We start from the raw sequence: 21,783 nt of genomic DNA, 5'->3' as shown, positions 1-21,783 counted from the left end.
GATCTCTAAGAGCAGGATGAGGGGACTGCATCCATGAAACATCGACGTTACAGTGAACTCTCAAGTTATCCCAAGGCAATTGCTCCTCAATTTGTAATAAACATTAGTGAAGCAGGGACATAGCTGCATGGCATAAACACAGTTCTGCTGCTTCCTGTGTCAGTTCCACTCTTCAACAAGGTGGCCATTTTCGCCTGATGGAGAGTCCAGACAAATAAGCCTTGCAGACTCCAGCTGGCTTGGTTCAGACTCATCTTTGGTGCTTCTGTACCCCAATCCTAGACTGAAAAGTGTAGTGCAGAGAGTGGCTCTGCACAGAGCTAGCTCAGGTACAGACTGATCTACCAGTTCACACCCACTATGGGCACAAATGCACAGAAGCACACCCATGAAGGGTCTCCTGGGGTACTCCAGGGCCTGTGACTGCTTATTAGCTAAGTGCCAGATCTGACTTAGGATCTGGTGCTGACCTGCACCAGGAAGGCTGCAGGACCTGGGGTTGTTCAGCCTAGAGAAGACTGAGGGGAGATCTCATTAACACAAGAATATAAAAGATGCATGTCAAGAGGATAGGGTGGCACTTTCTTCCGTAGTGTCCAGTGATAGGACTAGGGGTAATGGACAAAAGCTGGAACACAAAAAGTTCCACTTAAGCTAAAACTTCTTTCCTGTGAGGGCGAGGGAACCCTGGCACAGGCTGCCCAGGGATGCTGTGAAGTCTCTGACTCTGGAGATTCCCAAACCCACCTGGACATGTTCCTGTGTGACTTCATTGATGTGAATCTGCTTTAGCAATGGGGTTGGACTGGATGACCTCTCGAGGTCCCTTCCAATCCCTGTCATTCTGTGACTCTCTGAAAACACTGCAGCAAAACAGTGTGAATTCACAGATAAGCCTGCATTGAGTGTGTCCAACACTCTGCTAACTCTGACCAAGGCACAACAGGCATCCCTGCACCATGCTCCGAGTTCCTGTCAGTCCAGGTATGGGGCCAGGTGGATACAGAAAGCCAGCTCAGATGCCAGCCAGCAGTCCCTCCTGAGACACGCAGCAGAGAACACCCTGCAAAGATGCCTATGTGCCTTTAGAAGTCATTCCTGCAGCATCCAGTAGGGCCTGCGAACACTGGCCAAGTATTGGCTGCATTAGACTCCACATGGCACAACTCAAAGCCTTTGCACTATGACCCACAGTCCTTATCGCCCAGGTTTTTCCACCTCTGTGGTATGCCAGGCCCCCACTACATCGGCCAATGAACAGGAGCTGACTGCACGTGAACCAGAGCAAATACAAGAACTAGAACAAAAAAGAAGAACAAGTCATCTGCTGCCCGAGAGCCTCTGGCACAGGAAGAAGGCTTCTCCTGCACAATGCAGCACTGCCCTGAGTGAGGTCTCAACAAGCCACTGCAGGCATCGCAAGCTACGCAGCTGTGTGAGCATGGCACTTGGCCAGATCTCGTTAGCCCACCGAGCAGCTGAGTGAATCAGCCCAGTCAGAGTGCTGTGCTGCCGATCACTGCGCATGCCAAGCTGCCTTGCGTAGCTCAGCAGGGACTCGTGCCGTTCCCCTCCAGACTAAGAAGAGCCTCCTGCTGTATGCACATCCCCGTTTTACTGCTGAGCTGTTCAGAACCCAAAGATATATCCCTACCATGAACACAGGCACTTTCGCAGGGGTGCCGCTTCACTTCCATACCTGGGTACGTGCTGATAGTGTTGATGTGTGTTGCCCGGATGACCCCTACTCGCGTCCCGCGGTTGTTCTTCATGCACATGCAGATGCAGATGGCAATCCCAGCGATCACTCCCATTATAAACACTATGCCGAAAACAATCCCGGCTATTGCCGTGCCTCTGCAAAGGGAATGGAAACAGGCAGTCAGTCTCGGGCAAACAGTGTTTAGAAAACAATATTATTTTCTCAGGGGCGGTCCCCATTTGAGGGGAAAGAAGTGCACATTGATTACTGAACATGATGCAAATTTTGATCCATCGAGGTATCTGAAAAGAAGAAGAAATGAAAGATCTCCATAAAACTCTTTCAAAGTCGCCTTTGCAATTGTGCCAGATCATTCTGCTGATTTACTGTGCATTAAATCCTCCCATTTCAGGGCCAACTAAATTTAACAGCTTTTAAATATTACCAAGAACTATTTTGTCCCTTTCCCCTTATCATACAAGACTTATTTTTTTCCCTAAAGGCATTGGCATGATTTTCTTTTGAAAAGGTAAATTATCCCCAGTAATATAATTCCAGATGCATCCCAAAGTGTCTGAATGCTGTGCTTTCACAGGAATGGTTTTGTCATTGTTTTGTCTTAGGTCAAAAAGTGCTTTAGCTGTGCATCTGAGCCCAGAACAGATTAAGGAGAGCCTCCTCTTCTTGAGGATGAGCAGCAAGAAGTAAAGTAAATGCCCACTCTTTCACACATCTGCTGCTGCAGCCAAGCACAAGCATTTGAGGCTTAAATCATTTCTTTTAAGACAGTCCAGAGGAAAGAATTTAGTTCAGCCCCTAAAGTAATGCATCACACTTTCTTTGAAATCATATAGAGAAAGGAAATGAAGCCTTACTGCACTGACAGATGGGAGAAAAAACTCATCAAGAGGCACTGAAGAGCTCCCAATAATACTGAGGGCAAAATCAGCCTTTCTGATGAACCTTAGTTCACTCAGGTTTGTTGTCAGGCAGAGGCAGTGAAGCATATGTTATATGAAAGATGGTATTTATAGCCCACCCTTTTATGAAAAAAAAGGGGACTTGCCAGAAATATTCTTACTCTGTGCATCTCTTCATCTTCCAGAAAAGATTTCAAATAGCAGCTTTGCTGGCAAGTTTTTTACTGTACATTTTAATCAATCCAAAGGGATAGTTTGTCAACATGAATAAGCCGCACTAGGAATTGTTGCAATGTAGATAATAGAACAGGCACTGCAATTCTACAGAGACAAAACATCAAAGGGAGTCCAAACTATAGTTTAGCTTAAATATGGGAATGCATAGCAGGCCTGATTTTCAAAATTTGGATAGCTTATTGGCTTCCAAAAAGTTACAAGAGTCAGGATGAACTCAATATCTGAAAAATAAGACCTTCTTTTTATGAACTTAAATATGAATTTAAGAGTTTGTTTTTAGGCCCCAATTATTCAGGAACTTGGCCAAGATTTGCAGTACAATTACTGAACTGTATAGCATAAGTAAACACAGACCATTTGCTGTCTTACTGAAATACACTGTCAGGGAGCTAAATTGCTCTCTGTTGTTATGTAGCAATGAATGAAGAGTGTGCAGGGAGAGTAAACCTTTGCAAAATATAAAGGTCTAATTTACAAAATCGTAACTCATGGCAGCAAGCACCTGGCCATAAAACCAGTAGTGCAAAACTGATGTGATGAAGTGCTTTGGTATTAACCACCACGAGCAACTGAGAAACACCTCCCCACCCCCTCCACATGCCCGATAGCTTGCATCTAACAAAAATAAAGTCTCACACACTGGAAAGATGTGACCAAGAGACCTCCAGTTTTCACATCCTGTTGTCTTTGGGAATATTATCACTACCTTGAGAGAAACTGCTGTACGAGAAAACAGTTTGATTCAGGAGTCACTTTAACACAACACTCCCTTTGTTCCAAGAAGCTGTCATTTAATTCATATCACAACTAAAAGATCAGCCACGATGCACAGTATCCCTATTATAACAGTGTATTGCTACTCCTTTTGCTACATCCACTTAGTGGATGAATCATTGTGCCCCTGATTGGGAGTACCATATCACAGAGTCCCAGGTAACTCTGTTACACTGAAATAATCTCCCTCCCAGGTGGAGGAAGCTGAACCAGCCACTCCTGACCACTGGCCTTGGGTCCTGCATTGCGTTTCTGCTTTGCACACAGTCCACTGCTGCCCAGCTTCTGCATGCCAGGTACCCTCTGGATGGTATGATGGGTTTGCACCCTTCATCTTGTGTCAGCGACCGCCAGACACCACAGCCTCACCCACAAAGCATACTCTCCCTTCTGCAGGAATAGCAACTGCTCCAAAGCAATATGGCTCCAGTAATTTCAATGAGGATTCTGTGACAATTCAAGTAACAATTAATCATAAGGAAAGGAACTCAGAGAGTAGTGATCAATGGCACAGAATAGAATTGGAGGCCTGTGGCCAGTGGAATTTCGCAGGGATCGGTTCTGAGGCCACTCTCGTTCAACATCTTCATCTGTGACCTGGATGAGGGGACAGAGTGTACCCTCAGCAAGCTCTCTGAGGACACCAAAGTGCGAGGACTGGCTGATTCCCCAGAAGGCTGTGCTGCCATTCAGCAGGATCTCGATCGGCTTGAGAGTTGGGCAGAGAGGAACCTCATGAGGTTCAACAAGGACAAGTGCAGAGTTCTGCATCTGGGAAGGAACAACCCCATGCATCAGGAGAGGCTGGGGGTTGACCTGCTGGAGAGAGAGACCTGGGAGTCCTGATTGATAATAAACTGAACATGAGCCAGCAATGTGCCCTCATGGCCAAGAAGGCCAATGACATCCTGGGATGCATCAAGAAGAGTGTGGCCAGCAGGTCAAGGGAGGTTCTTCTCCCTCTCTACTCTGCCCTGGTGAGGCCTCATCTGGAGTCCTGTGTCCAGTTCTGGGCTCCTCAGCTCAAGAGGGACAGAGAACTTCTGGAGAGAGTCCAGCACAGGGCCACCAAGATGATCAGGGGACTGGAGCATCTTCCTTATGAGGAAAGGCTGCGGGAACTTGGGCTGTTTAGTCTGGAGAAGAGGAGGCTGAGGGGGAATCTCATTAATATTTACAAATAGCTAAGTGGTGGGTGTCAGGAGGTTGGGGCATCACTTTTTTCTACAGTATCTAGTGACAGGACAAAGGGCAATGGGATAAAGTTGGAACATAAAAAGTTCCATTTAAACAGAAGGGAAAACTATTGTACTGTGAGAGGGAAAGAGCCCTGGCACAGGCTGCCCGGGGAGGGTATGGAGTCTCCTTCCTTGGAGGTCCTTAAGACCCACCTGGACATGTTCCTGTCCAGCAACTTGATCTAGGTGGACCTGCTTCTGCAGGGAGGTTGGACTAGATGATCTCTAAAGATCCCTTCCAATCCCTACCATTCTGTGATTCTATGATTCTAAGGAAAAAAGATGACCTCCATTCCTGGAAAGTTGATGGAATGACTTATCCTGGGTGCTGTCTCCAAACACTTAAAGGACAAGTGGGTCATTGGGAGCAGTCAATATGGTTTTACCAAGGGGAAGTCATGTTTGACCAACCTGATAGCCTTTTATGAAGATATAACCAGGTGGATAGATAGTGGTAGTGCAGTGGATGTTATTTGATTTCAGTAAAGAGTTTGACACTGTCTCCCACAGCATCCTTGCAGCATCTGAAATTCAAAAAGAGCTGAAGACTGCTGGCAAAATCTCCAGTTGGAAAAGGCCTCTCAGACTAAACACAACCATACTGGAAAGCAAAAACCACTTCTGCCAGTCTAGCAAACTCAGGTCCACGAGCAAATAATATCCATTAAAGCATTCTTTAGCTGGTCCTCACCATAGCTGCTGCTGGTATAACTACAAACCAGAAACAAAAGTGATCAATAAAGAAAATATTCACCAGCTCAGCTTTGATGACAAAATTGGTAAATTCAAGTCTTGCACGCAGTTCTGCCTGTAATAAGGCAAAAAGCAGGACTATCAAGCAGCTAGACCCACTGCTGTTTGCAGATTCGGGTTTTCACAGTGTATTGGGAAATTTAGACCACCTATGGACAGTTCTGCAAAGAGAGTATGAGATGTGAAGCAAGAAAGAGATGTAGGTCACACGTTAAATCCAGTTACAGCCTGACTACCAGCAGAAAAACACTTGTTGGTCTTGGTGGGCGTCAGATAAGATCCATGAAACTGTTCCAGGAATCAGGTGTTTGAGTTGAAAAGGATCTATTTGAGAGGCTTTTGGAAGCCGTACTCTCCCAAATATATATAAGAGAATATATGTACTAGTCTGATGGTGAGTCAAAGCGTAAACCCATCCTGATGGAGACACCTGCAGCCCCTGCCACTCCCAATGGCCTCCACTAAAACGAGGAGCACCGTGCCTCTCAACATTAAGGCTGCACCTTCTCAGCACCAAATCCTGGCAGGATCACGGTTGTGCAGTAGCTGTTCTGGGCACACAGCACAAAAATAACTTACTCTTTTTGTGGAAAGCCTACAAAGGATGAAGAAAAATAAGCATGAATTTTTAATAAAATGCAAAAGTTTATCTTTGTGCTTGTTAGGGAATTTTTGAAAATAAATATCCTGTGAGAAAATATCCCTTATTTTATATGAAAAAATGCTTCCTTTGTCTCTCACTGATATTTCAGACTTCTCGATAGAGACACAGAGAGATACAGGGACTTCTCATGCTACCACCACCATAGGGCTGTTCAAAGGGAAAGTGCCTAGGAGAAAAACGACACTGTAAAGCAAATGAAGACATAGAAACCACACAGCAGAGTCACATAGCAATTAGGAACTTTGAAATAAAGGGGAAACTTTGAAATGGAACAGTTTGAAGGAAAACATTATGCAAACTCTTTTACAGAAGCAAAGCCAGCAAAGAGAAAAAAGACTGCCACAGAAAAACAATGCACAGAAAAGCAGAGATGGAGAAGGGGAAAAGTAATTTTAAAGTTGTGGAAATGTCAAGAGCCACCTCCCAAAACCCTTTTGCTGAGGCTTGGGTTGCTCACCTCCCCTCACATTTGCATGTACACCTCCACACCTGCACCTCAGCATTTCAGGATAGTCCAAGCTGCTGGCACTGTTCTCCAAGAAACTGTCCCTCCAGCATCCATTCACATGTCCTCCTGTACCACCACCTGGCAGCAGCCCTTGCCCCCTGGGTGCCTCAGAGGGAGAAGGTGCTGCCCAGAACATGGATGGCTGTCCCCATGCCCCTGACTCCTCAACTTTGGCCTGTGTGATCATCAAACCCCTGTCCTTCTTGCATTTGTTGTCCTTCACAAGCAGATGGTTTCTCTAGATTCCTGTTTTCCTTTAGTCATTCCTCCCTCTGGCATACCTTTAAAATCTTTCTTAAATGGAGAAGCCTCTAATAGCCAAAAAGACATCTCAGGTAGATATAAGAAAAGGGAGAAAACTGTCTCCTGGTCTCCTTCCAGATAGGTTGGTTTGCTTTTTAACTGTATCACTCAGTGGATTTCTCCTCTGCAAACATGCCCAGGCTCATCCTAAGCAGGGATATAAATTTTAGCATCTACAGCCTCAAGTGGCAAAGAGTTCCCTAACTTTATTATGTTTCTGAGGAAGTGACCTCTCTGGTCTGTTCTCAACTGATTCCCCAGTAATTCCAGCCAAGTTTCCCAGTTGTCAGCTACCCCTTCTGCACCGCCTGTGACTTCATGCACCTTTAGCATCATGCTGGGCAGTGAACTCTTCCCCATCCTGTGAGGGTCCCACCCCGCCGGGCTGTTCTATGTACAGGGACTGCTTCATGCCTCTGATCACCTCAGCCACCCCTCCTCACTCTTTTCCTCATCCTTTTCTATTGTTTTCTGAGAGCTGCAGCAGAAGCAACTACAATACAGAGGCACAACAACTTTTGCTCTTCTCTATTTTCTTCTTAAATAAATTACAGTATTACGTCTGGTTTTTCCTTTTTCCTTGACTGTCTAACACTTGGAAATTAAGGTTTTATGGGACTATTTACCGGAATATCAAGTCTCATTTCTGAGAGGTAACATCAGCCCAGAGTCCATCAATTCGTGTGGCAGCTTGGGAAGTTTTTCATTGTATGTATTACATAGTGTTTATGGGCCCTGCACTTCCTGACATGGTGTCTGGACTCGTGTCCTCTACCAGAGGACACAGGCTAAAGTTAGCACAGGTGAACTTAAGTCACCATTTTTTTTTCCCAAAGCCTAGCACACTCAGTAATCCAGTATTAAATTAGAAACTAGCATTGCAGGAAGTGACAGAGCTATATGCATCAGAGATGCATTTATATTGTCATAAAGGTCTTTTCATCCTGTAATAGTTTATATTAACAATTTTACAGAAGTTTTACAGAGTATGGCATGAAGTTGTTAGAAGCCTGTGAAGATCAGTATTCCTACTCCGGCCTTTGACATATTTCATTACCATATTATTGCACAAAAGATGTGCCATTCACAGTCTTCATTTTGCTCAGCTGATCTTTTTCACTTCATCATCTTTCTCAATTTCCAGAACTTTTTTACTTCTCCAATTAATTTACTGCCAAACCTCTGAATCTATGATTTGCTGGCACTGCATCTCTAGAATAGTATTAATAATAATGAATGCAATACTACTGCTAATACTAATAAATATCCCTTATTTTTTCCCCTTTTCAGCTATTCAAAAAGAAGCCGATAAGGCATTTTTTAAAACTCATTCTCTGAGATAAAATTAAAAAAAAAAAAATCAGTGATCTTTGATCCAGCCATTGATGTTTTGAGAAAAGTATTTTTTGGACCCTTAATCAGACTTGATGTTACTTGGAGGGAGGATGTGTTGGGCTATTTATTTAATTTGCTTGGCAAGACATCGTTTACTTGGACCAACAACAGAAGTGCAGCAGGGTCACACACTGTTTTCTCCAGCCCCTGCCAGAGAAGGCAGATCCGTTCTGGGGGAGTTTGCCCCCTCCTCAGTTGTTCCTTTATTTTCATAAGGACAAAACCACATAGTGAGTGATCTTCTAAGCGACTGGCTTTGCTGTCCAGGGCATCTTAGCATTATGACTCAGGTACCTTGACAACCCCATGGTGAAAGCTGATGGAGGAGTGACTGAATCAGCCAGGGTACCCCATGGCTGAGCCAGTAGCATTCTCACCACAGAGTTCTACAGCCCTGGAACACAGGCTCCAGGGCAGCGTGGACTGAAAAGCCATCCAACTTGGGAATCAGTTAAACAGTCAGCTAACCACTGCCTTCTGTTTTAAATTAAATAATTAGTTTATAGAGTAGCGACTCAAGTAGACCAGGCTTGCCTTTGAGGCTTTACTTTACAAGCTGTACTTAGGCAAAATTCTGACTAGTACTTCCCTTAAATACACCTTTTATAGCAGGGAGGAAAGAGATGGCTGTCTGCTTCCGTAAACAAATCCTGCCTGCCTGTTAAAATTGGGAACAGGCTGTATTTGGACAGAATTTCCCTTCTCTTGCCCCTACTTGGTTGTATTTACAGTGTGTTTAATTCCTTTCAAATAATCTTTTCTGTGCCATTCCTCCTCTATATTCTTATGTTTGCAAGATTATTAAATCAGACACCAAAATATCCCGAGTAGCTGCTATACAATGAAAAGGTAGTGGGTAATTATCCCAAATTTCTGACCTCTCTCTTCCCAGCTTGTTGTGGACAGGTTATCACTTGGACACTGCTCCATACAGGTAAACTTCATAATCTTGCAAAGGGTTAAAGGATAGTATGTTCTGCCTTTTAATATTGCCAGAGCCTTAGCAATACAGTACTTTCTACAGCTTGTTAAAAGGCAGCTGAGTCATTGAAGCGTAACTGCGGGCCACTTGCAAAACCCAAGAGCAAATCATTAAACTGCACACCAAAAGGATACATCATTACAGTATGTTCTGGTTGAGGCTATCATCAGACAGACTTTTCAGACAATTTGCCTTTTGAGAAATATTAGACATTTTATGCTTACTTCCTTTATGCCAAACCATATGCTTCTCTCCCTGCCACACTGCTGGAGGTGCTGCTTGGCCAAAGTGCTGCAAAGAGCTTCAAGTACGCAATCCTAGAAAGGTCCACATAGCTGCTACAGTAAAGGGAGAGTAGAGTAAACAAGCTCTTTCTCTAGCTGGTTCTCAAACTGATTCCCCTGCCTGTGTACAGCAGGACTGATGTCCTCTCGCTGCCCTAGACAGAGGAGGTAGAGGGAGGGATGGCATTACTTCTACCCTGCTTAAGACTCCGTGCAGGGCTGGCTTAGAAATAATGTTATGGACAGAGGGAATGATGCATGAAATATAGCTGGGAGGTGCAGGCTGCAATATAGCAAGCACAGTGCTTAATACACAGTGGTGTTACTAACTGATCACGGCTGAACAAATACATTCTGATCAGTCCCAGCCTGTCCAGCATTTTCATCAGACTAATACGTGCACACATGCAGATGCAGGTTTTGAAACACTGAGCCTATCTGTCTAGCAGTTCAAAAATTTCAGAACACTGCCAGAATGTGGAAAAAGAGATCTCAACGATAAGTATTTAAATTAAAAGATTAAAAAAAGTCAGAAATACAGAATTAAGGTGAAAGAGAGTTTTATATTTTGACCATTTATTTGAAAGAATTATGATTAAGGCACTGCAAGGTTTCCAGTTACCACTTTTAACCCTCATACTCTGCCCTGCTGCTTCTCTGTCCTTGTTTTGCAGCAGCTCATCTAGCCCCACCTTTCCCTCTCAGACATCCTGCGCTGTTCCCTGCAGTCATGACCTTCCCCCCGCTCTGTAATGTGCTTCACATGCTTTCCTGGAAAGGAATGAAAAGCCATAATGCAATTTCTACTTTCCAAAATGTTCCTCATTGTGCTCATGAATTCAAGGCCCAACCTGACATTGACTTAAACAGAAAACTGTGACAAGATTGTACCTAATGTAGCCTTTCCTTTAATGTGGGGATTTCCATTCTTTTTACACCTGTACTTTGCATTGCTGTCTGAGCCTGCCATTTAAAACACTTTCTGAATCAACACCAATGGCTGTCCAACTTCCTGCCCTTTAAGCATCAAAGCGGATAACACAGTGGACTTCCAAGAAGACCACAAAGTTAGTGACCCCTCCATGAAAAGCTCACTTTTGGCAGCCAGGTTACTGGGTACAAAAAACACTTAGGAGAATCCCAGGAATATTATCTTTCTGATAATTCCTGATATACTTTTTCTGACAGTAATCTTGCTCATACCAGCTTCTGCAAATGCTTGACTTGGCACACTCCGTGAGTTCTCAGAGCAGGACAATCCTGCAGCTCCCCTCCTGGGAAACTCTTGCTGTAGGAGTCTGACCTACTATTGTGACTTCTGAACATCTTGTCTATCAGATCCTGAAATCTGTGAGCTATGGATAGTCAAATCTGCCTAGTTTTACCCAGGCATGCATCTCGAGGATATTTTTACCCAGTCTAAACCCAAGCCTGTAAAGTCATCAAGGTGATAGTGGGCCACCTTTTAGGATGCCTGCTGTCTGCCCTCCGCCTGTAACAAACCCCAAAGCCAGCCATGCGTGATGTAATTTTGATGAGCCTGGGAACGTCCTTCACAGGCCTAACGGTCTTTTGGTCAGTGAAACAAATGAGCAGACACTAATGAAAGGGTCGAAAGACAAGGCTCTTAACTCTTGCTCCATGAGGCAGAGGAGCCCTAAGGCAGGATTGGGGGTGACCCACAGATTAATTCATTTTAAAAGAACCGTGATGGCTGTAATTAAAAAGAGAAGTTCCTCACAATTTCCAAGGCAATGAGCTAAACAGAGAAGTAAACACTAGGTATGGAAACCAAAGAAGAGCTCTGCCATGCTCCAGGATGTCTTGTTTCTTCCCTTCATTTTCCTGCTGTCTTGATGTCTGTCTTCATAGTTTCACACCACTCTGCCTGTTATGACCAATCTCACTTGCAAAGTTTTGCATGGTGGTCCTTACTGTATTTCATTTTCTCCACATAAGACTGTCTCCTTCTTAAGGGCCTTCTGTGGGCCATCTAGCCACTACTCCAAGCACTGCAGCATGAGCTGTAGTTGCTGGCAGAGCTGTGAGCTAACAACCATCCTCTGCTGCTACATTTCCTGTAGCTGGAACAAGGAAACCAACAAAAAGCTGGAACCCAAAAAGTTCCAGTTAAACGTAAGAAAAATCTATTTCACTGTGACGGTGAGGGCGCTCTGGCACAGGTTGCCCAGGGAGGGTGTGGAGTCTCCTTCCTTGGAGGTCCTTAAGTCCCACCAGGACACGTTCCTGTGCGACCTGATCTGGAGCTGCTTCTGCAGGAGGGTTAGAGTAGATGATCTGTAAAGGTCCCTTCCAAACCCTACTACTCTATGATTCTATGATTTTATGATGAAAAGAATGAAGTGGTTATTGACAACAAACTCTGTACCCCTTAACATGATAACCACACCTTTTTACTGCACTTTCTATGCAAAAGATAGTAGTTGCACTTACCACTGCTTCATTTAGGTGGCAGGGCAAAAGAGTACGGGCACCAGAGTGACTTTCCTCAGCTGTTAAGAGCTGGGACCTGATTCCTGGACAAGGCATCCTCCAGGCATTTCAGAGGAATGCTCGTGCTGGCCCAGCAAAAACCAGGGCCGGGTGGCTTTGGAGGGCAGTGCTGGAAAAGACAGCACTTTTCCTGGTTGACAGCACAAACTCATACCAAACTCAACTGACTGTGTACCTTTGGCTGAAACTCAGTGGTTGAGTGAACACAGTACTTCCCTGCCACTTAAATCCCTTCCATGACAGGGTTATGTTTGACATGCAAAATATATAAAGAATACAATTCTAAGACACTGTTTTTCTGGTTTGCTAATGAGAAACCTGTCTGTACTATGTAAATGGGGCTCTTCTAGGCTGTGACCTTGGACTTTCTGGGTTCCTTTCAGGGGCTCCTAAAGGTCATTGTTCAAGCATTCAGTCACAACATTTGCCTAGCAGAGGCACAAGCCCAAACTTGATATCTTGCATTCATTCCATGCTTCATATAAAATTGCATGCTGTGATGACTCAAGATCTCCTTCCCAATTATGGGAAATCTGAGGCAGAAGAAACATGGTTTTCCTTCTTCGTGGTCAGCTCTGAAGACAAAAGTAACCTAGATGCAAATCTAGCAGCTTATGTCAATTGCTAAGTAAGATATATTTTTAATATTGAAAGACTTCTGCCTAGATACAGTGTAGCCCCTAAATAGAATCATTGCAAAGAACTGCACCATCAGCTCCCAACAGAAACAGCACAAGCCAAATCTGAACTTTCAGAGGAATGATAAACACAGAGTGCAGAGGGAGAAGCCACCAAGCAAATGCCACAGACCAGATGTTACAAAACCAACTGCAGCTCTTTCTTGTGCAAACTGAACTAGAAGAGCATCACAGAGACTCTTGTCCCTGGAATGCTCCCTGCTCATCCAGCCTATTTTTCAGGAGTCCATCGTTGTCCCTCAAGGGGATCACAGATCTTCCTCTGGCATCCTAGGATATGTCCTCATCACTTATTTAAAGTTGCATGGCACTTTGGATCATCCAGAGTAACTGCTTCTCAGGAATATACTGTTTCTTCATAACTTGCATCTCTGAAATAAGTACTGTCTTGGGAGAGATCAGCAGACACCTGAACACAGAAACACTACGAGTACAAACCGTATTTATCCACAACATCACCAGACAAACATCCGAAGCGTATAAACAAATTGGAGGTTTTGGCTTCCTCCTGCACCTTCTGGAAAGACCAGTGATACTTCTGCTTCTTTTAATGGAATATTGCGTGGACACCAGCAGCATGAGGGAGAGAGCACTGGGATCCATTTCGTGAACCAGTATCAGGGGTGGTGCCAGTTACCTTACCTGGTGGCTACATCTGCAACTAGAAGAGAGCTTTGATGGTGAAATGCCAAGCCCCTTCCAGTTCCTGCAAAGCTCAATGAACATGACATACAATTCATGTTCCCATGCCTTTTCCCTGTTGCAGCTGTACTCTTTCACTGACATTAGTGAGCTATAAATTACCCCATGTGCAGAAAAAAATATAAATTATTGGAAACTGAGAGAGGAAAAAAGACAATTTTACCATTTTATGCAACAAAGAAGAGGAAGACTGTAACCAAAACTCCCTTTTCACAACAAGAACAAAGCAAAAATAAAATAGAATTAGACAAAGCAGTGAGATATCTGAAAATGAACACATGCCAGCAAACCACACTACTTTACGGACCTAAAAAAAACAGGTTTTTGACTTTTTCAGAAATCTGATTCTCAGAACATAAACTGTGGTCCCAAAATGCATGATTTAAAATTTAACTCAAATGGTAAGATTTTACTACTTTTAGAATGCTGTCTGTTAGACAAAAAACATGTACAATTTTTCTGGACATCGAACAATCAGAAGTGGTCCCTGAAAGATTTGTGGGGAAAAAAAAGTCTGGATTAAGAGATTAAAAACCCAGCATTATAAATCATTTGGTTCTACTTTAAAAAAGAAAATAATAGCTTACATGCATTGCCTGAGTAACAGTACAAGAGTTTTTCCAAAAAGGCAATGATAACTAATACTGTGTATTTCGAGTCTAAATAAATCTCTCTGGGCTTTGAATTATCCAAAATGGGGAATTTTCCCTCAGATCTTCCAATAAAAATAATAAGACACTAAGTTTAATTTTAGAAATTCTGTAGCAAAGTCAAAGAAAAAAAAGTTTTTAATCTTCTCTTTCCATCTCTTTTCTCTTATGTACTTTAATAGTCAACTCTTACCCCTTTGAAAGCAATAGAAGAGGCTCTTCTGCATTCTTTTCAATGTCAGATTTCTAGCACCAATTCCATTTTTATTTCTCATTCTCTTTTCCTAGGTGCTGTGTCAGAGCTTATGAGGACCACAAAGACCCCACTGAGTCTAAATCACTGTTTGCAAAAACCTACAATGAACTTTAAAGTATTTACATAAGTCTTTGCAATACTTAAACCTTAATATGTAGCATAAGCAAATGATAGTTTTAGTGGTTTGGAATACCCTCATTAAGCATGCATGAAGTGTAATTTACAAATGTAAAGGGAGTTAAAGTGCTTGGGTATATGAATCATTTTATGTTTCTGGAGAAAAGGACTATGAGTCAGAAAACTAAAAAACCCTGAAAATTTAACTGTAGTTACAAAAACACACTGTGGCTCTTAACAGGTTCCATAAAATGAAGAAAGTCGCTTTATCTGAAGGCAGATATGCTGAGGATGCAGAAGTCACCGGACGATAAAAATGTGTGCACACGCTACATTAAGTAATGTTGAGCTAGATTTGACCTCTTCCACCTCGGGAGCTGTTTGGGGGCTGGAGAAGAGCCAGTTACTGATGAATCAGCAATAACTTCCCTTGCAAGTGCATTAAATCCTCACTCATCTGCCTGCAGGGCCCAAAGGAAGGACAGGGAAACCCCACCGAGCAGCGAGGGAGAGCAGACCGAGGACCCAGTCCCTTCCTCCCCTTTCCCAGGTGACGGGACGTTGCTTACGTGCATTGCTTAGAGCTGTGCAGAACAGACACCCCTTTGTCCTGCTCCATTCCTCACAGTTCAGTGTCACTTTATCTTGCTTTATACACTAATGAGATCAAGTAAATGCAGTGCCTTGATTTCTCCAGGCACTGATCCCAGTGTCTTTCCCCCTCTCATGCAGGGAAGAGAAGTGCTTTTCCCCCTGAGAGCCTCACTCAGAAACCTCAGGAATGAACTTAAACATATGCTTAGGTTTAAATATCACGCTCCCAATGAAGTCAACAGACTTCATGAGCTTTTCTGAATAAAAGCCTAAATCCACTGTCTGTCAGACAATTGAAGTGTTCTCCTTCCATTTCAGTTTTGCCTAAGGTAACAGCTTTGACGCTCGCTTGACTATTTGAAAAGCACCGCTCTGCTCCTTCCTCTCGGGGTCGTGAGGAAGCCTGGCAGAAGGCTCTGCCATGCTGTGATAATCACATTTGACAGGAGTTAAACACAACCAGGAACACCAAAGCACAGCCAGCCTTCAGGTGTCCTTTGCTATACTGCACACTCTAGTAAAGTTCATGCTCTAACAGGGCTGAGTGTTCGTCACGGCTCTCCGAAATGACGACCGCATCCACAAGCCAGGAGGGCTTATATCTGTGCAAATATCTCTGGCAGCATAAATTGAGACGTAGCGACAATCTGAGCTATTTTGACAGAACGATCTGTAAACTTAACACTTTTCCTTGAGGCTTTACCTACTGCTGTTATGTCATGGCCTGTTGCTAATCTAACTCTATGCCATTTTGCAACAGTGTGAAGGAAGTGACTGAATGCCATCCCATGGCTTGCAAAATACTCAACATCAAAAGCATCCACAATCATCATACCACATACTAACACAGTTTTCATTGAGATATATGCTCACAGGGTCAGGGTTTTTTTCCAAATGTCGCAGTCCCTTACAGTCATTTCAGACGTACATGCAACTGTTGGAAAGAGCAGAAAAGTTGGTCAACAGCGTGATGAAGGAACACAGAAAAATGTTTCCCTTGGAAAATGGACCGAATTCTGTCTCTTGCCATAAGCAAACCATGTACTCCCCTGATTAAACAAGAATTACGCTCGTGAATCAAGAAATGTACTTTTGTCTACACAGTTAACTAATATACTGAACAAGAACACTGTGATACATGCAAGGACACTCTGCCACTCAGCAGCTCCCCCAAACAGCTCCAGTCAGGAAAAAATATTGCTTAAGAACAGATAAAAAAACATATTTCACCCTTTCATATCAAAATGGCATATGTAGGGTCAATTTAGGGATATATTACTACAATTAACATAGTTGTAAAAGAAGTTTGCAAAAGAAAACATTTCAATGACTGGAAGAATATGGCACTGGAACAGCTTTCCAGAAGATGCAGTAGGGGCTTGCAACTTGAAAGGTGTGAATGTTGAGCTTGGCATATTTATGAATGCCAGCATGTGATGGGCTGCCTGTGATAGTGGGTGCCTGGTTGCAGTGACCCAGGAGTGCAGAGCAAGCAAAAGTTCTGAATTTAGAGCTAAGCTGCAGTAGGCTTAAAAAAAACCATGCAAAGACATCAAAAGGACTCACGTCTCTCTGAGTCAGTGCTAAGTCACCAAAGCTCTGGGAAAGCTCTGGGCTCAGAGATTGAGAGGGATCTAATCAGCAGCCTTCATTCCAAACTTCTCTAAATTTTCAGTTCTTTTCTTTCTGAAGCAGCCGCATGCAACAACTATTCCCATAAAAAACATGGGAACACTCTTACATTAATCAAACATTTACTCCAGCACAGACATTTTTATCCCATCAGCACAAACAGAGGTGAGATAGTACCCTCAAACTGGTCTTATGGCAGGGGAGCAACCATATTCTTGGTCACCTACCTGATGGTTCCAGAAGCACGTCACAGACCACCCAAATTGAATTTCCAACTCAGTTAAACTAATTGTACTGTACAGCAAATTTTCTGAGGCACAAAGCAGAATAATGCTTTCCAGCTCTGGGGAAGACAAGTGATAAATGAAAGAAGAACAGACTGATGCGAAGCAGAAATGCAGATGGTACAATAAGGCAAAGAAAGTAAAAAATAGGAATCTAAGAGCAACTAGATTGAAGAACCAAAGAAACTAATAAAAGAAATAATTAATTGGTCCTCTCTGTGTGGCTGGGGATCTTTCCTCATGCCTTTCAAACTTCAAAGGCTACTCACATTCAAATGGGCAGAGCTGAATGCAAAGGTCCTGACTCAACAAAACGCTTCTTCACTTGGAGTTGAACATATGTTTAAAAGCTTTGCGGCACTGGGACTCCAGCACTTAAGGGGAACATAGCAAGCAGGAACAGCAAAATAAGTGTCGGTATGTTGGACTTGGCAGAAGCAGCAGAAGGCACAACCATCTAATACATGACACAAGCTGAAACGGAAAGAGTCTGGGAACAGATTTAATAATTAGCAGGACTATACGTATGAAGAGTCTAGACAACATCATGAACGAGAAGGTCTAATCCTGAAGTTAAGTGAAGCTAATGAGGCACACTGATTTGTCTAAAACTGATCAGCTTTACAAGCAGTGGTGTTCTACCTTCGGACTGCACCTCACTTTTCAAACAATAGCCTTGCTACTTCTCATCCTTTATGTGACTAGTAAACATTTCAAGCAGACTGAATGTCTGGGACAGCCACAGGAACATGACAGGTACAGTCATTGTATGGGCGATGGAAGTATCCAAATTCTGGTCAGCTGACAGAAAAGCACCCAGAAGTACAGGAAATGCACCAGAAAACTGCAGCTGTATCACCTGGCACACACATACTCCCATCACAGAATGAGATCCTATCACAGGAAGCCACTACATTTTGGCCCCATGATGGAGATACGTTCAGTCACAAACTGCAAAGAGGGTGATGGAGAATGACAACAGCAGTTGAAAAAGGTGTCTGCTACATTTGGACTAGAATGATCTTTCGAGGTCCCTTCCAACCCTTAAGACTCTGTGATTCTGTGATTAATTAGCAAATCAGTCACCTTTGTATTTGAGGAAATTTAACCACTGTACGAAAGCAGAGCACCACCAGGAGCAGTAAAGAAACATTTTAAGACTTTGAAAAAGAAGGAAAGCAAAACGTTACTGTGTATATTGAAAAAACTACAGAAAACAGGGAAAAATAGGAAGGTATTTTCTCATACAGTTGTCATTTCCAGGCTTTTGCAATGGACAGCTTACATTCCGGAGTGGCTTTTTTGCAATTTCGCTATTTCATGCTTCAGCTATGTATGTCTGCCTAAACAAAAACATGACTCAACAATCAGGTTAATGCATTTTTACCTGCCTGTCCTTAATGCTACCCTCTTGTCTACAGCCCTGAAGAGAAGGTAAAGTCGACAGAAAAACCATGAAGCAAGAGAAGACAGCGACTGATGTATTTGACTTAATGGTGTAATTTAATGGACGTATTTCTGCCCATAAAAATTCACTTGCACCTTTCTTATGACTTGCCAGCTTGTGAGTAATGAAGTATGAGATCTTCTAGTTACTTAATTCTTATAATGTTTTTGTAGTTTAATTTGCTTAGGAATTATTTAATAATCCTTTTTTTCCACACCATGTTTCTACCCTGCTTTATCACATAGATAATTAGAAAGAACCTACAGCTTCGTTTTTTTTCTCGTCAGAGAACTCGTGTGGATAAAGTATCATACGTGTCTGCATGTTTTATAAGACCTCAATTTGAAACATCAGGGTATAGGTTGGTTTTCAGTCTTCATCTGCTGCACTTACCAAAGATGACAAAATTTCTGATGGGACTGCATCGATGACAAACCACCATTATTTTTAAGAAGCAATTTGCAGTTTTAAAAGTTAATATAAGAACGTAAAATAAAAAGTAGTCGGTGTTTCTAACATCTAAGGTATTTACTTTGGAGCTACTGCTCAGTACATGCCTTATAGTACAGTCACCACAAAAAGATATAAATATTGCAGCTGCCAAAGAAGTAGCATGAAGTATCCAAGGAATGACTTCAGTCCCACTGTGCTCATGCTTTCCTTTATCAGCAACTTATCTTGAAAGGTGTTTCATCTATTTCAAAATGCTTTTACAACCCTCTCATTTCTTTAATGGGTTTGGGGATTATAAACAGGCCCTCCTACCACAAGGGAATCAGATAATGCTCAGATAAACATCTGTTTAGAGACTGAAGGTCATGCTAGACCCATTACCAGATTACAGGTGGTCTGGAGACCCAATTGTAAACACTAACTTTTGGGACACAGCAAAACAGATAAATTAAATCCTTCCATTTCAAAATAGCAATTTGACAAAGTGTTTTTTCCTATTTTCCGCCCTTCAAAAACAGAGTTCAGGAGATTTCAGAGAAAAAGATTTTCACGACTAATGAGAGGCTTAGCTGAAAGCTCATATGATTTAAACTATGGTGTTCCTTTCTTTCTATTAAATTGTCAAAGCGAATAGCCATGTTTTAATTTTGCCTTTTCCTCATTTACTAATTGCACAGAAAGCTGTTTCATTTAACTTATTTACTTCCTTCCAGAATTAAACTCTACAGAAACAAAATGTAAATCATGATCAACCATTGACAGTTTAGACTACTGGCAAGCAGTTAGGTCTGACTTGAAGTGAGAGCATTTAAATACATATCCATGATCAAATACACTGCTTTTCCCAGCCTTATAGCTCTGTTGCATTTCCAGAGATGCATACCAAGACAGGGGTTTTGACTGCCTTTGACTGGAATTTTGCACCACACTCTGGTCACTCTACTCAACCTTCAGCCCCGGGTGAACAAGCCATCTGAGGGTGAGGGAAAGCAGGAGGTGGAGAGAGAGAGATCTCTTTCCCAGCTTGCTGAAGAGCCTCACCTCTATTTAATTAATCAACACCATGTGTGTTGTGACTATTCGCAATATGGAAAACAGTTTCTCCTTCCTTTCCAGAGGACAAGAAGTTGTTTTAAATCCCCAGCTGGCTGGAGAGAATGTAGGTCTATGGAAGCTGACAAATATTAATGCAGATACTCACCAGCCAAGGACCTAGCTCAGGGGTTTTCAGAATAATTTCTCCTCAGCAGCATTCAAATGACCCCTACTGTATTTCTCCCATGTAAAACTATAGCCAATAAGCAGATACCCAGCCTGCAGCCCATTAAGGAGCATGCACTGGAGCAAGGGGAAAATGTGAGGAGGAAGAAGCAGCGGGGAGATGAGCTGTTACGGACACACCACATCTCCCATTACACATTCCCTTAGCGCAGCTCAGGGTGGGAAGGCAGAGGACTTAGGGATGAAAGAATAAGTTGAACCTGGGATAAAGCCCCAGGGGAGGAGAAGTTATTGGGAAGATGGTTTAATTTTTGTCTGTTTCTCACCATTCAACTCTACATTTGGCAACAAATGAAACTACTTTTCCCCTGGTTGAGAGACTGTTTTGCATGACAGTAAGTGACCTTCCTATCCTCAACTCAACCCACAGGGTTTGCCATCTATTTTCTTTCTCTGTCGTGTTCAGGGCAGCAGGAGAGTGAGACTGTCTTGACAGGCATCTGGCAGGCAACCAAGATCAAACTACCACAAATATAAATAATCTAGAGCCCCAAATCTAATAATTTTCAGTGACCCAGGCTCTCAAAGAGAGATGTTCCAAGATACTCAAGTACCCAGCACCTGTCCCTGGAAGAGTCAGATTTTTTGGTGATTACGAGATAGGATCTATCTTAGAAATCCACAGGACTGGCCCTTGGCTGCCTGCTCAATGTCCTCCCCAGCAATTCTCATCCACATTGCAGGGACTGTTCATGTTTCTGCTAATTACTTACTCAACTGCCACAAATTGCAGCCTTATGTGTTAAGAAAACATAAACCTGGAATGAGTTAACCTTAACTGCATTAAGCTTGACTGCCATTTAAGGGCAGGAGGCATAGTTTTTCATTGAATGTCTAGGCTTTTTTGTTGTTGTTTTGGTAACATTAATGTGACCTCTGAATCAGGACAGCAGAAAGTTCTGCCTCTTCCAATTTTTTTTGCTTGGTGAGAGCAAATACAAAGCAATTCACGGTAGAGATATCAGAACTGGCATAGACCAGCAAAGAACACATTATATTTAAAAATGTAACACACAGGTGCTCAGAGGTTAAGCTCACCTATTCTGATCTCAAGCTGACATGACACAAAATCAGAGGTAGAACAGCTCTTGTGAACAGAGCTGAGGAAACAGGCCATTCATTAAAATATTGTACTGAAACACTGGACGTAAGTGACAATAGTTCAAATAGAAAGCAAAAATAGAATGAGGGGCAAAAGAAATCCCTATGTAGCAGTCCAACACCATTTTAAAAGACTTTATAGTAGCTGGCTAACCATCATTTCCACAGAACCCAAAAATCTCCCCAATTTAATGTGGAAAGAGAAAAATAAAGACAACCCCAACATGACAAAAAAAACAAAAAAGGAAACACATTCTCCATCTTTAGGGCTAAAGTCAGCAAATATCCAAGCAT

The 21,783-nt window shown here is 42.8% G+C and overlaps 1 protein-coding gene across 2 annotated transcripts in view; it reads right to left on the bottom strand.

Annotated features, from left to right (window-relative positions):
- Positions 1–21,783, bottom strand: part of CYYR1 (cysteine and tyrosine rich 1) — a 65,368-nt gene that overhangs the window by 11,129 nt on the left and 32,456 nt on the right. For both annotated transcript variants that reach the window (XM_062002359.1, XM_062002367.1), the window contains exon 3: positions 1,700–1,857. In XM_062002359.1, the coding sequence (XP_061858343.1) occupies positions 1,700–1,857 (158 nt within the window). The remainder of the gene's footprint in view (positions 1–1,699; positions 1,858–21,783) is intronic.

This window comes from Colius striatus, chromosome 1 (assembly GCF_028858725.1).
Source record: "Colius striatus isolate bColStr4 chromosome 1, bColStr4.1.hap1, whole genome shotgun sequence".
Taxonomy (NCBI): Eukaryota; Metazoa; Chordata; class Aves; order Coliiformes; family Coliidae; genus Colius; species Colius striatus.
This window is presented reverse-complemented; position numbering and strand designations above follow the sequence as displayed.